General features: G+C 36.2%; 1 protein-coding gene across 1 annotated transcript in view; it reads left to right on the forward strand.

The window, feature by feature from the left end:
- The window catches only part of SLC26A7 (solute carrier family 26 member 7), a 169,550-nt gene that overhangs the window by 146,654 nt on the left and 7,605 nt on the right, over positions 1-15,291 (forward strand). Inside the window, exons 15-16 of the mRNA XM_006159563.3 lie at positions 158-295; positions 4,641-4,689. Coding sequence (XP_006159625.1) covers positions 158-295; positions 4,641-4,689 — 187 coding nt within the window. The remainder of the gene's footprint in view (positions 1-157; positions 296-4,640; positions 4,690-15,291) is intronic.

Genomic DNA, 15,291 nt, shown 5'->3' on the forward strand with positions numbered 1-15,291 from the left:
CTGGCGAGCGCACATGCCCTATAGCGAAAAAAAAAAAAAAAAAGAAATATTAGTTAAAAGATTGCTTCAAAAATTGAGAGACATTTGGAAGTGAAATATCCAGACTCTTTGCATATTCTCTTTTACATAATTCTTTTACTTTATTTTCCTCTGAAAGGAAACTCTGCAGCAGGTGAAAATCATCTCAATAAACAACCCGCTTGTTTTCCTGAATGCAAAGAAATTTCATACTGATCTAATGAACATAATCCAAAAGGAAGATGCCAGCAACCAACCCCCCGATGATATCAGCAAGGTAGGCTCAGTAGTTTCACGACTAGATTGTCATGGGACAGGTAACCTTATAGCATGACACTAAACATACGATCATATAAAAAATAATACATTGTCAAAGTGCTTAGCAACCTCTCTGCTCAGCAAAATGTAATATTATATTGGGTTATCAGGAACGTAATGACACATTTTTGCATAGAAAATCATATAAAGATATGTCAAGATTTTCCCGATGACCTAATATTGCATATTTTATTTTGTTCTTGTAGTTAACTCTTTGGTAATTAACCTCTTGTTCATTCAACCATTCAGTTTGTATCTAGTGGCCATTACATATAGCACATATCTAATGGACAACCTTGAGAAAATAAGTAAGACAAATCACTTAGGTTAATAGTCTTAGTTTTTTTTTTTTTAAACCAAGTTTCTAACAAAAGAAAAGAGTTAGATATAGGTCTCATAGAGATTTAATATGATAAATGACTCTGGAGAAGTATAAACTGTTTCCATCGTTATGATAACATTATTGTAGAATCCCAGCACACTTTGTCTCCTTAAGTATTGTCAATGAACAGATCCTGAATTGTTGTGCAGCGGTGTAAGTTAATGTGAAGTGAGCTGTCTATCATCACTTGAATCCTTAAGCCTTTTGCAGTGTGAAGAGCTCGGACTTTGGAGTTAAACTGCCTGGGTCCGCCACTAACCAGCTGTGGGACCTTAACTGAATTATTGAGTCTTTTCACGTCTTTATTTTTGTTTTCTGTAATGTAGATGATAAAATGAGTTAAAATATGAAAAGTATTTAGTGCTTGGCCTACTCAGTGCTTTACAATCTTAGCAAATAATGTTAGTTTGGTTCCTTACTCTCTCCATAAAACTTTTCTTGACTACTCTCCATCACAAATGTGTCTTTTTTCCTCTTATATCCTTGAGCATTGTTTCTCAGTCACTCGGATTCATAGAAGATATTTTCTTCTCCATTTCTAAGATCTCAGGAGTTTTCCTGAACCACATTCCTGTCACAGCTTTAAGCTTCCTATCCATACAATAGAGACCTCATATATAAGGTCAAATATGTAATTTGCATGGGCCCTGTGCAATATGGAAATGTGAGGTCCTTGCTTACTAGTGAGGATTTCACAGTGGTGATTCTGGCACATGAAACCAAATGGGAGACTCAGTTCTAAGTGGACCCCGTGTGAATGCGGGAGTCACAAGCCTGTGATGCTAGCTTTTTACATCCCCAGACCTATCCCAACCCCTTGTGGTGCTCTTTAAGATTTCACTTCCATCAGAATATTGGGAGTCAACACCAGTGACTTTGTGTTGGAAAGAACTCTGCCTCTCGCCAAAGGGGAAGATACATTTCTATTCAAGCTGCATACGAGGCCTATGTCTTTCACAAGGCCATATTGTAATAGTGTTCAGCTGTGTTATGAGTTAGGCAGGGTTTTATGGATTTATATGCAAGCTCACACTACTTTGTCTAATATTGGGGGAAATTTGTTCAGAGTTTCAAATAATATAATTAACCTACACGAAGTTTATTTTTCTTATTTTTCTAAAATGTAAATTTACTTTTTAAAATGACTTTGTGGACTTTATCACATCTAGTAATGTGATATGAAGATACTTTTAACTAATCTATTGATAGTTTATAATGTTTTCCTTAGGATATCTTGCAGCAAGGTTATGTTTGCTCCAACTTATTTTCAGTAGTTAAAAATTGGCATATGCTTATTTTGTAGCATATTGAGTCATAAATAAACCTGATTGACAATGCTTTCAGTGAGAAAGGTAGGATGAAATAGTATTAGCTACTTCCAAGTTCAAAAGTGAGTCTAATAATCACACAGAGTTCATTGAATCTAGGTTGTTGATGGATAGTGACACCCAGAGGGTTCTTAAACTTATAACTGTTTTGTGGCCTCACTGTGAAAGTTTGATCTGTTGTTTATCCCAAGTTTTCTTTTGCTCAGACAAATCATATTTTTAAAAGTTCACTGTATTCTTTGGAATAATTTTAGATTCACAAGAAAATTGAGACGGTAACATAGAGATTCTTTATTCACCAAACCACACCCAATTTTCCTTGTTACCAACATCTTGTATTATTGTGGCACATCTATTACAGTTAAAAAACCAATATATCATTAAAATCTGTACTTTATTCCAATGTCCTTACTTTTAACCTATTGTTCTAGGTTTTTTTTTTTTTTTTCCTATGATCCCATCTGGGATGTCATAATAACTTTAGTTATCATGTCTCCTTAGACTCCTCCTGGCTGTGACAATTTTTCAAACTTCTTTCCTATTTTTGTGTGATGGTCCTGATGGTCTTGAATAGCACTACTCAAGTTTCTTACGATTTCCCGTTATTGAAAGTTAGCTGCTATTTTTTTTTTTTCATAGTAAGACTAGGGTTGAGGAGGCAAGCTGTGGAGACAAAGTGCCCTTTTTAGACATCCTTTCAAGGGTATAACCTACCTACAAGATGTATTTGGTTGGTATTAACCTTGATCACTTGCCTAAGGTAGTGTTTGCCAGGTTCCTCCACTGGAGAATGACTCCATTTTCCCCTTTCTAGACTGCATCCTTTGAAAGGAAGTTGCTGTGTGCAGCCACATTTGAGGAGTGTGCAGTTATGTTCTCCCTCCTTGAAGACAGAGGACTTATGTAGATTTTTTTGAAATTCCTCTGCACAGGGAATTTCAAAGGTTTTTATTTTGCTTTAGGTTTTTGCCACAGACCATGTGTGTGTGTGTGTGTGTGTGTGTGTGTGTGTGTGTGTGAGAGAGAGAGAGCGGAGAGAGAGAGAGAGAGAGATAGTGAGGGGGAAAGTGAGAAATCACCCTCTGGGGGATGACCACACCACACTCCCTTATCCTCTATTCTCCCTTTGGGATTTTGGGCATGCACACTTGTACGCCCAGTATGATTTCAAACATCAGACCTGGTACTTGAATTGTGGTTGGCCATGTGGGCGTCCAGCACCACCATGTCACCTGCCGGCCCCCAAACAAGGTGCTTTTAAGAGGAGGAGACAAAAATTCATGTTTCCTCAACGCCTCTCAGGGACTAGTTCCTTTAATCAAGCTAACTTAATCATCAGCTGCCCCTCAATGTAAGTGCCGTTATCTGAACAAAAGACAGGTGGAGAGCTGGAAATGTACAATAACCTGGGAGAAACTGTATAGCTACTAATTGTCAAAATCAGACTTAAAATTTATAAGCTATACAGCTGAGCTTCAAGAAAAATAAGTAGATGTTTTCTAGTCAACTGTCAAGATGAAAACTGATTTCATAAGAAACACAATATGTTAAGTGTTTGGAAGGTTGATCTGGAACTAGAAAGGCATGGGCTTTGATTCTAACCCAGGCTTTTACTACCTCTATGACCTTGCCCAATTTATTTAATCTTTCTAATCGCTAAGTCCCTCATATGGAAAATGAGATTAGTGAATTCATAGGATTGTTCTGAGGATTAAATGATTAAAATTTTTGGTATATGGTAAGTACTGAAGAAATATCAATTGCTATCATCATCATCATTATCATTAACAAAATAACAATAATATATTGTTTGAGAAGTAGATGGCATGTGATCGCATTAGAGGCATCAATTATGACAGAGAAGCTCGACTGTGGGATAGAGAGCCATATTAATGAATGTTTCTTAGGTATTTTTTTAAGAGAGATTTTTACTGCAGGGCACTTGCACTTACTGGAGAGACAGAGAGAGACAGAGAGACAGCAAGAAATCACTCCCCAGAGGGGATGGCCATGCAACAAATCTTCTCCATTCTCCTCTCTGGATCCTGGGCACACACGTACATACACCTGGTGTGTATGTTAAGTCACCGCGTCTGGGACTCAAACCAGGTTCAACTATGTGGGAGCCCAGCAATGTAACCATTACGCCATCTGCTAATCCCTATTTCTTAGGCATTTTTATGGAGTTATAGATGAACCATTGATTTTTGTGTAATATGAAATATACAATCAATAACTTTCCCTCTGAGAATATTACTGTTAATGAGGTTAATTTCTGATTGGATATGCCACATGAAAAACACACACAAATGCTTTGTTTCTGGCCCCAAATGAAAATAGTCTTGCAGAAGATGTTCTAAAGAAGGCAGTCTGACTTAATAATAAAAATATTTACTGCACTAATATACTTTTAGAACTTATGATCATTTCATTATTTCAAAGTTGTTGTATACAACGTTCTGAAGACAAAGCTAGTAAAAAATATTGGCAAGTAGGTTTTTTTTTCTTTTCAAGGTGAAGAGGATGATGTGATTTTTTTTTCACAGAACGACATTGTTTTTGTAACTTTTTTCCTTATATTTGTTTTATTTCAGTGTGAACAAAACACTTTGCTCAGTTCTCTATCCAATGGTAACTGCAATGGTGAGTTAGATTTAATGGAAAAATACTAAGTATTTTAACTTGAATATAACAGAATAAATTGTCTTCTCTCCCTCTCCCCCCCCCACTCCGGCCTCTCTCCTCTGGCTTCCTCCTCCCTCCCCTGCCCTCCTTCTTCCTTTCTCTTGCTCCCTCTTACTGTCTCTTTTTGCCTCCTTACTGTTTCCTTTTCTCAATTCTTCCTTCTCCCTCTTCTTCCTTCTCTCTGCCTCCTTCATTCTCTCTTCTTTCTCCTCCCCGTCTTTCCTCCTCATCTCTCCTCCTCCTTCTCTTCCTCGTCTCTACTAGATCCTTCTCCTCTCTCTCATTTTTTTTCTTGTCTTTTCCTCCTCCTCTTTCTTTTATGTACATAAAATAAATGTTAAAACGTCATAGATTGAAATTTGTGCTGTTCTATGTAGTTTTAACAGGGATCAAAATTTTTTCCAAGATATCATCTCTTGAGATGTATTTTGGATTTCTACTCCAAACAAACTAGCAGTTTAAATATTCACATGTTTATATTTACCTGAAAACCAAAACCAAAAACAAAAACAATTAAGTACCAGGAACAAATGTTTAATGGTGATGCCTGCTCAGTTATTTAGGTTAATGTTGATTCTCTAAAAGTTTCATCATCTTTCTCTTCCAAACTCATGAACTGATAACTTTGTCTCATTTTCAGGAAAATTAAAAGACACAAAAGAAAGTGATAGTGATATACTTCTGTGAAGTATAAATGAAAAACACATTATGATAATATTGCAACTAAATACTTAAAAAAAAGAAGTGAATTGGAACAAATCTTAATTCTTGTCTTTCAATTTGATACTTACTAAGATTCAAATATTAGAAGTAGTGAAGTTATTCCTCATTGTTCATCGTGGCTTTTATTTAATATAAATGGTTATGCAAATTATTTTCATTTGTTTTGTATCATATAATACAAATACAGATTTATTACACATAAATGTTACATGATGATATCATATATTTATTCAGCTAATTCCTTCCAACTGAATGTAAGTAAAAGTTATTTTTGAGACCTGAGAAATCTTTGTTTTCCCTTTCCTCCCTCTGCCCCCCGATAGCATCTCTCAGTGTTGTAATCCTCATGCCTCAGCCTCCCCATAACCAGAAGTTAGGACTACAAGCAGGCACCACTACATCTTCCTTGCTTTACTTTTGATTTGAAATCTTTGAAAATAATCTTTGTTTTGAATTATTAGATTTTTTTAAAAAGTACTGGTAGTGTAAAGGCATCTATTACTTTAAATACATACTTCAAATTAAGTGAGTTTTTTTTTTTAAAAAACACAAAACTTAAGAAATGGCATAACAATATTAAAATTATAAAAGAATGAAATGACACCGTACTTTTGGTATGTCATTAGGTCACACATTCGAGGAAATGAGTCAATGGCGAAAATTCAAGGTGAAAATTGGATTTTTTTTTTTTTAGCATAGAGAAATCAGTTGTGATGTAAAAAATAAAAAAATAACTGGCATATTTATTGCTTCATTTTTCAAGTCTTAATTCTCTTTTTCTATTGACTCTTGAAATATATTTATCATTTTCTAAAGAATTTAGTATTTGTTTTCTGTTATGGTTTTATTGCTGGGAACAAAAACTAATAGATGATTAATTAATGAGTGCAGGAAAGAAGGGAGAGAGAAAAAGAAATAATAAGGTATAATTAATAAAATTCTAATCTTTACATGTAACCAGAGAGTTACATCTTTATCAGGTTCAGTGGGTTATACCATATATGATGCAAGCATAACTGTTTGGGAAGGGAGAAAAAGTAGCAAGAGAGGGATTTTAACTTTCTTTTAAACTTTATTCATGTATTTCTTCTGGAGAAAAGGAGAGACACAGCACTCCAAAAGTCCTTACACATTTTGATCCACCCATAGCCTCAGCCAGTCTGGATCGCATGTCTATCGAACATGTATAAAAAGCCCCAGGATGTGAACTTGAGTCCTTTCCACATGAGTCCAGCTGTGTTACTTCTGTGTCAGTGCCTGCCCTGAAATGGGACTGAAAAACATCTATCCATTGCCACAAGTGTGTGTGTGTGATACAGAGGCACTTTTCTAAAAGTCTAGGAAAAGGGAAAACTATTCTCTGCCACTTTATTAGCACTCTCTTTGTCCTTGGCTGAAGATTTAGCTGTGCTGGGTATGGGGTATGTTCTCTCTCAGATCAATAGCTGGGAGAGACCTTCTGACTCTGTCTCACTGATGCCAAACCCCGGGCCATAATTTAGATTTCTTTAAAAAAAAAAAACTTTTAAAAGAATTACTTATTTTATATTTATTATTTTCTTAATTCATGAGAGAGAAAGAGAGAGAGAGAGAGAAAGAGAGAGAGAAAGTGAGAAAGCAAGCCTCCAGGTCTGAGACTCAAACTGCAGTCCACCATGTGGGAGTCCAGCACCATAACCACTACACAACCTGCTGGCCCTGATAATTCAAGTTTCAACACAAGCCAAATAATGGAATTATATATAGGCAGGTTTCTGGCCGACTTATAATTAAACTGGAAATCTTTTTTTTTTTTTTTTTTTTTAGAGGTTTTTCACTATAGGGCGCGTATGCTCGCCAGACAGACAGACAGAGACAGAGAGACAGAAAGCGAGAAATCACCCCCCAGAGGGGATGGTCACGCCGCAATCCCTTCTTCATTCTCCTCTCGGGATCTTGGGCACGCACGCACACGTGCCCAGGACGCGAATCGCGGTCAACTACGTGGGAGTCCAACGACATGAATCGCAATCAACTATGTGGGAGTCCAACGATATAGCCATTACCTAACTGCTGGTTCCCTTAAACTGGAAATCTTTAACAAATAGAAATTTGTGCCAAAAGAGACCCTAAAAGCCTCTATATGTTTGAAAATTAGGAAATGCTCTTTGCAGTTACCTGTTTTTCAAAGAAATCATTCTGAGAGAGTACAGAGTTAATTATTTATAAGGAAAATGCTGTATATTGAAACTTATAGGGTATACCTAAAGCAGTAGGTAAGGAAATTTACATATTAAACTGCATATATTAGGTAGTCTAAAATCAATTATTTCATCCTCTATTTCAAGAGGTCAAATAACACAAAATGAGCCAATGAGAGTAGAAAGAAGGAAATAATATACATAGAAATAAAAATTGACAAACTAGAAAACAAATATATATACATATATATGTATATTTACTTATTAAATTATATCAATAGTTTAATCAACTACACAAAAAAGATAATAAGACAAGCATGTAAATTTATAGAACTGCATGTCAGTCAGGCCGGATACCTGGAGAGCGAATTCCCCGCCTGACCTCATTCATCTGTGAGGACACAGACCAACCCTTGTTCAGACGGGCACACTCATCTAACTTGTCCTGGCCTGGTCAGACCTCTCCTTCCTGATGGCTTCCTCCTGCTTATGAAGTGCACGTCCAGTTTTCTGCTTCTTAGAGCAGACGCTTGCCTTCCTCATCCTCCAGCCATTGGAGGAGGACTGTCCAAGATCCCAGGAAGAGAATGTAGGAGAAGGGATTGTGGCGTGGCCATCCCCGAGGGAGGTGATTTCTCACTTTTTCTCTCATAGACTCCATCTTTCTCTCTGGCAAGTGCACATGCCCTATGGCAAAAACCTCTAAAATAAATATGTATAATGTTTACATAAGAGGATAAAATGCATATTGTAATACTTAATATATTAAATAAATATATAAGACAATAGAGTAGTATAGAGTTAACAAAATAAAATAGAAAAACTATATATGAGCCTACTGCATTGACCCTCATCAGCATGTATGCTGCTCAAATATCACTCTCTCTGTATTTTCTAATTCCTTGGGGGTAAATTTACTTTTTCCTGCTTTGTGCTCTTAAACAACACTTAATACACTGGTATAGTACTTATTTAAGGTTCATTTTCATCTTTCTCTCTTGTTAACTGGAAAACTTTTAAAGAGAGCTCTAACCTCTGCATGCCGAGGCCAGACCACTTTGCACAGAACGTTAACTGATGGGCCTGGTCCCCTTTGCTGTATTCTAATGAACTTCTTTGGTACCTAGTGACTCTTTTAAAGTGGTCCGGGGTAATTAATTAGAATATTTCTCCTAGCTCGTTTCTCCTCTCCCCTATTCTGACACTTCTAACTCTCCTTGGTCCTCTTATTCGTCTCTCTTGCTCATGAACACCATCCTGCTTTAAATGCTAAGGTTCTGTTTATGGCATTTGTTCTTGATTTAATGCCTCAATTTAATTCCTAAAACCTATCACTTTTGGTTTCATTACCTTCACATTTTCACTTCTGTAACTCTGATTTGGTCCATAATCATGTTTGAAATGAGTTAGTGTGACTTCTATATTTTTTTCCTACTATGAGATATTCTTGACTTTATTTCATAGATAGAAAATATTCAGTCAGAAAAATGGATCAAGGGACTTCTGAACCAAAGTAGCCTCAGGACCTCTCAGCATGGTGCTAAGAGCCGCTATAAATGATTGGAGTTGACTCTCCCTAAGATTTAACTACCATGCCAGCTTTATTTTATTCTGTGATGTAATGACATCAGAAATAAATTTTAAATCACCTTCACTTTAAAAACTCCCCCTTTTTGCTCTCCTTCTCTCTGTCTCTCTTTTGTAAGCTCACATATCCTCTGGCAAAGTTAAAACAAAAAAGAAAAAAATAAAGAATAAGGTGGAAATTATGACATTTCTCTGAATAAAAACAAACATTGCTCAACTTGTGAAAAAAAACTTTCCATTTTCCTGTTTAATAGTCTGGATCACAAAAGCACCTTGGTCACCTATGCCAATACCAAAGGGTACTCTGTGGAGATCCCTCTTAGCATTGGGATTTTTCAGGTTCACCTCTACCACCTATTCACTTTTTTTTTATTGTGACCAGAGAGAGACATAGAGAGAGAAAGGGAAAATGAGAAAGCAAGCCACCAGATCCGGGACTTGAACCATGGTCAGCCATGTGGGAGTTTAGTGTCCTAACCACCATGCCACCTACTTCTAATCATTCTTGGGGGTTCAGCTCATGCAACACAGCTTTTCATTTCTGCATTCATATATGTGCTCGTTCACTTAGAAAATACTATTTGTACTTATTGACCATCAACTAAATCCTGGGAATAAAATGTGCATTGCATAGTCAAGGAAAACATAAATAGATAGAATTTTTGCCATTGTGGACCCTGGAACTTGAACAGACTCCTGGCTTGCCCATGTCCTCTCCATCCCCTAGTTGGGCAATCCAGGTGTGTTAGTTTTCTATCACTGCTGTAATATAATAAATTGCTAAAAACTTAGTGGTTTAAAACAGTGTAAATGTTTTATTTTATAGTTTTGGATGATATAAGACTGAAATGAGTTTTCTGGGTATAAAATCAAGATTTTGGCAGGCTGTATTCCTTCTAGAAGCTCTGGAAGAGAATCCATTTTCTTGTTCTTTCCAGCTTCCAGAGGCCATCTGCATTTCCCTGTGTCTCCTTAGCACTTTCCAACCCTCATAGCACCTAAATTTCCTAGTCAAAATTCTTCTTCTTCTTTTTAATACATTTAAGGGTTATTTATTTTTTTCTAAGAGTGAGAGAGACAGAGAGAGATAGAGTGCCCCAACAAGGTTCTAATGCCTTGATCTACCCTGAGCTTCAGCCAGCCTTGGCTCCTGGGCACACATATGCTCAGTGCACACAGGAAGGTCTCCAGGTAGCATCCCCAAACCCTCCCATATGAGTCATCTTTGCAGATTGCTGCATTTTACCACTGCGCCACTGTCCAGCCCCTTCTCCATCATGAGTCTGTTCAGGGCAGCAACTGTTACATTTCACCACTGTACTTAAATTTCCTGGGACATTGCTTAGAGTAAACACTCAATATATCTGTATTAACTGACTGCTTGAATGAACAAATGAAATGCTCAATAATATGTTTACATGTTTCCCAAAGGTAGTATTATGGTTTGTCCTAAATGTTTCTTATCTCCTTATTTTCTTGAGAAATTAGGGATGCAAATCTGCTTCTCAATAGTTAATTGATATCAACAGAAAATGCTTTCTTTAAAAAAATTATGATTGACTCACAGACTGTCAAGAATCTTTTGAAGTATATGAAAAGTGCTCCTAAATTATGCAACTATGAATACTTTTTAATTAAAGGAGTTAATGAATATTCCACGGGAAAGAGCTGGTTTCCACAGTCTGAAGTTAATTGCCCACCCACACCTGATGGTTAATTTCTTTCTGAAATGTTGTTTTTTGTAGATAAAGCCCATCATTTACCATATCCCACATGGGTACAGATTAGTTGTCTCCTTTGCACATGCTCTAAGCTTACCTCATTTTGCTTAAGGCAGGATATTAGCTGTGCATTCACTTTACTCTTTTCTAGGATGATGTGATTTTTATTGCACTGGTTGATTTACTTAGAAGCTTGGAACACAAGGTTATAGCCATAAAATCAACACAATAGCAGAACTCAGAGGATACTGTGTAAAAGAAAACTTCACTTATTTTTAAAAAGATTTCAGTAATGTCCATTGCATTTAAATTTTCATTCGAGTGAATTGTAACTTTACAATTAAAGCTTATTCTTTTTTTATTTAGGAGAGACATCTTGATTTTCTTTTTTGAAAATAACTTAACTTAAATGATTATGCACGACTACATGGCTTTATATTATTTTGCTTTGTTTTGAGTGGCCTGAAAATATTCCCATGTTTTTATTTAAAGAAGAAATTCAAATGTGAAAATGAAAGGGAAAAGGCTAGCAGTGGCATGAGCATACTAGACAATGGAAGGGGAGAGTTCACATCATTATGGTAAAACACAAATGTTTTCATAGCTAATAACTTATACTACTTAAATCATGAAACAATGATAAGAAAATTAAAAGAATGACAAGTACAATTTAGAAGCGAATAAATGTGGTAGAATAGAAAAGAAAAAATTCGTTTCTTAAAAAATTTATATTTTCATCACCACTTTCTAACCATTTTAATAATTTTCAATATCTTTAAATAATACATACACAGATTTTTTTTTTCTTTTTAGGTTTTTGCAATGGGGTACGTACATGCACTTACCAGAAAAGACAGAGGGAGACAGAGAGAGGGAAAGGAGAAATCACCCCCTAGGGGGATGGCCACACCACAGTCTCTTCTCCAGTGTCCTCTTAGGATTTGGGGCATGCATGCCAGTGTGATTTTTTTTTTGAGCCGCTGGGACTGGAACTTGAATCATGATTGGGCATATGGTAATTCAACTCCCCAACCACGATGCCACCTGCTAGACCCCACAGATTGTTTTTTTACTGTATATATTTAGTACAGAATGACAAGTAAGTTTCTGATCAACTAGTAGTGGCTTCCTGAAACACTGAGTTCATAAAAATTCTAAGTTTTTTTTTTTACCTCAGTGGAACAAATTACCATGACTGATTAGCCATATCTGCATGGGTATGGAATGGGATGATAACTCATGCTATATATTGGGTTTTCAGAAAAGTCATGACTCATTTTTGCATAGAAAAATAAGTTTTGACTGTCCTGATGGCCCCATAGTTAGAAATAATAATTTATGTAGCTTCTTTCAGAAAGAACAATGTATTGAAATGCTTTCTAAATCAAACAATTGCTAACATTCTGGATTGCAGTTTGTTTGTTACCAAGCCTCTCTTTTAGATATTACTATTTTGTTTTCTAATAAATGAAGATTAAGACTTATGGAGCTAGACAGTAGTGTAGCTAGAAACACAACTGGATCCACATGGGAAGAATCCCAGGTTTGCATCCTGGGGCTTTCCTGTGCATGCCAGGCCCACATGTGCATGCCCATAATCGTGGCTGGCTAAAGTTATGGTTGAACTGCAGCATGAGGACTCTGTTAGGGGTGCCTGGCTCTCTCTCCTCTCTCATGAAGGAAGTAGATGAATAATTTTTTGAAGGAGAAGAATAGGACTTAGAAATCTCAGAGAAATCCATAGTTCATTGATTTTTAATTTTTAGGATTAATGCTGATTATTTTCTACAGAAAAAAAATTTTTGGACAGTCTGAATTATAGCTTATTTTGAAATATATTCTATTGTATAAAAGATAAGTCACTTGGTAAGAATAATACTATGTAAGTGGATAAAAAAGGACTAATTTTGATATCAAATTGTGCCATCATTGTTATTTAAGATCTACTGCCAAATGTGTCAGTGGTTTAAGTCACTTATTTAATCAATGTCATTGGATTTTTATAATAAGTATTTTCTTTATGTTTAGCAATGTACTTACCTTTATGCAGTGACATGCTGGTAAGAATTGCTTTAAGAAGCAATTCTTAAAGCAGGAGATGTGGGGATTGGGGGAAGTGCTGATTCATATCATTTGTCAATTTTTACTATGTAAATATTTCTACCGTGACTGATTTCAAGCTACCAACATGCTGTCACTAAACAGGGATTCGGGAAGATATGTACACAATTGACTTGCAAAAGCTGCTTTGAGCTGGCTCCAACCTACCACTGCCTTTTAGGCAGCTATGTAAATTTTATTTTCTAAAATAAATGTGTTCAAAAGGATCTGCGTAGGAAACCTTAAAATATTGAACTCCAGTGTACCTTGTAAAACATGAATAGTCTTAATAAACTTTGGTACCTAGCTTTGTAAGAAAAGACCTCATTTCACTTTGCATATTTCATATATGTATACCATGTGACTTTTTGATGTTTTCTTAAAAGCATACCTGATATTTAATTGTTAAAGAGAGACTTTCGTATTCTTAGATTCACTAAAATGTTTACAGATTTGTAAAAGAATGTATTTATGACATTCTTCAGTTGATTAGAATAAATATTCTTTGTTTAGAATAAATATTTTCCTTTTCCTGTGATCTTAATGTTTTTCCTATCTCTGATAATGAGCAGGGAAACATTTATACCTGTGAATATAAATGAGAGCCCTGAATTAGGAGAGGTGAGTTCTATGTATAATTAGGCAAATAGTGAATGATTACTACTTAGTAATCGGGAGATGAGCTGTGGTTACTTTCAGTTTTGTTTGAGGTTCTGATTTACTGTTATAGGCTAATGAAAGCATTGTCGGAATCTATACTAACTGATTAGCCCTCCTGCTCATTAGAGAAGCAGGAAACGGAAGGCACTATTGGAGTGCCTGGCAGATGGTCGGCACTCAATAAATGCTGGAGTGTTGTGCCCCCTGGTGCAGACAACAAAGCCGAGGCTGGGGCCCCGTCAGCCACCGAGTTCCAGTTTAGAGGTGGATTTGGTCGTGGACGTGGCCAGCCACCTCAGTAAAGTTGGAGGAAATTATTTTGTGTTGAATAAACCTGCAGCCAGAAAAACCTAAAAAGTAAATAAATAAATAAATTCAGGTTGAATGGGAGCAGGAGGAGTCTGCGATCGTAAGCTATCATTAGTGTTTAATTAGGGCTGTCCACTTGGTTGGATATGTTTACATCTCTACTTCATTTTTACGTTTTAGAAGCTTACCTACCTATCCTTCAAGCCTCCTTTTTCATGAAGCCTTCCCTGATCACTCCAGAAAGACTTCTCCTTTTTGTAAATTACTACTCTTTTTAATCTCATCACTGAGATCACATGTTATTTATGTATAATCCCATCTTTGTCATGTGAAGACATTATAAACTCCTTGAGAAAAAGAACAGGAGCTCTTTCACATCTGTCATCACCCACTGTACCCACTACTTAAAAAAAAAGTCGAAACATGGTACATACTCTAGATTTTACTCAATCGATAGATGTGAATATAGATCTGAGGGTGAAGCGTGAAAACAAGTGCCGTACCTGAATGCCACCTTTCAAATAAATTAGAAGTTGCTTTGCAGCATTTCTTTTTCCTAACAGTTACTGCCATAGATAAATGTTTAGTGTCTGTTTTATATTCTGCTCACCTGTTTTTATCTCTAAGCAGCAGCTTTTTAAAATGCTATTTCCCTCATTCTTCCCTTCAAATTGAGAAGCAATCATATTCCCAGTTTTTTTTTTCCCCACCATATGGAAAACCTTGAACATTTTAAACGGCAAAACTATTTTGATTAAAAATTTATTTTTTCAGAGAATTTCATAATAATTCATAAACTAGAATTTATTTAATAGACTTTACCTATTATGATGGGGGAACCATAACCCATATGATCTGTCCTGAGAGCCACATCACTTCTTAGAGGGGCCCTATATATGGCCAGTGATCACTGTTTATAAGTTAGTCATCTCACATGAAGAAACTATGGCCCTGAAAATGTCAATCAAGGAGAGGCCATGGACCCCTAGATAACATTTTTTTTTTTTTTTAAAAAAAACAAGGTATGTTCAGAGGCAGATTTACTATGAACCAAATGAAGCTTAATTTTCTGTGTCTCTCACAGAGATCCCTTTCAGGGCTGTGGGACAAACCCTAGCCATGAATCTGTTCTTTTAAGTACACTTCAGGCACCACAAAAGAGGCTGTCTCTCTGGGCACAGTCATTAAGAAAACAGTGTGACACTGTGGAAAGTCTAGAAGCTTCCATTCTAGATTGTGTCCAGCACTAATTGCCAGATACACTTACATTCAAACTTGTT

The sequence above is a fragment of the Tupaia chinensis genome, unplaced genomic scaffold (genome assembly GCF_000334495.1).
Source record: "Tupaia chinensis unplaced genomic scaffold, TupChi_1.0 Scaffold000636_1, whole genome shotgun sequence".
Lineage (NCBI taxonomy): Eukaryota > Metazoa > Chordata > Mammalia > Scandentia > Tupaiidae > Tupaia > Tupaia belangeri.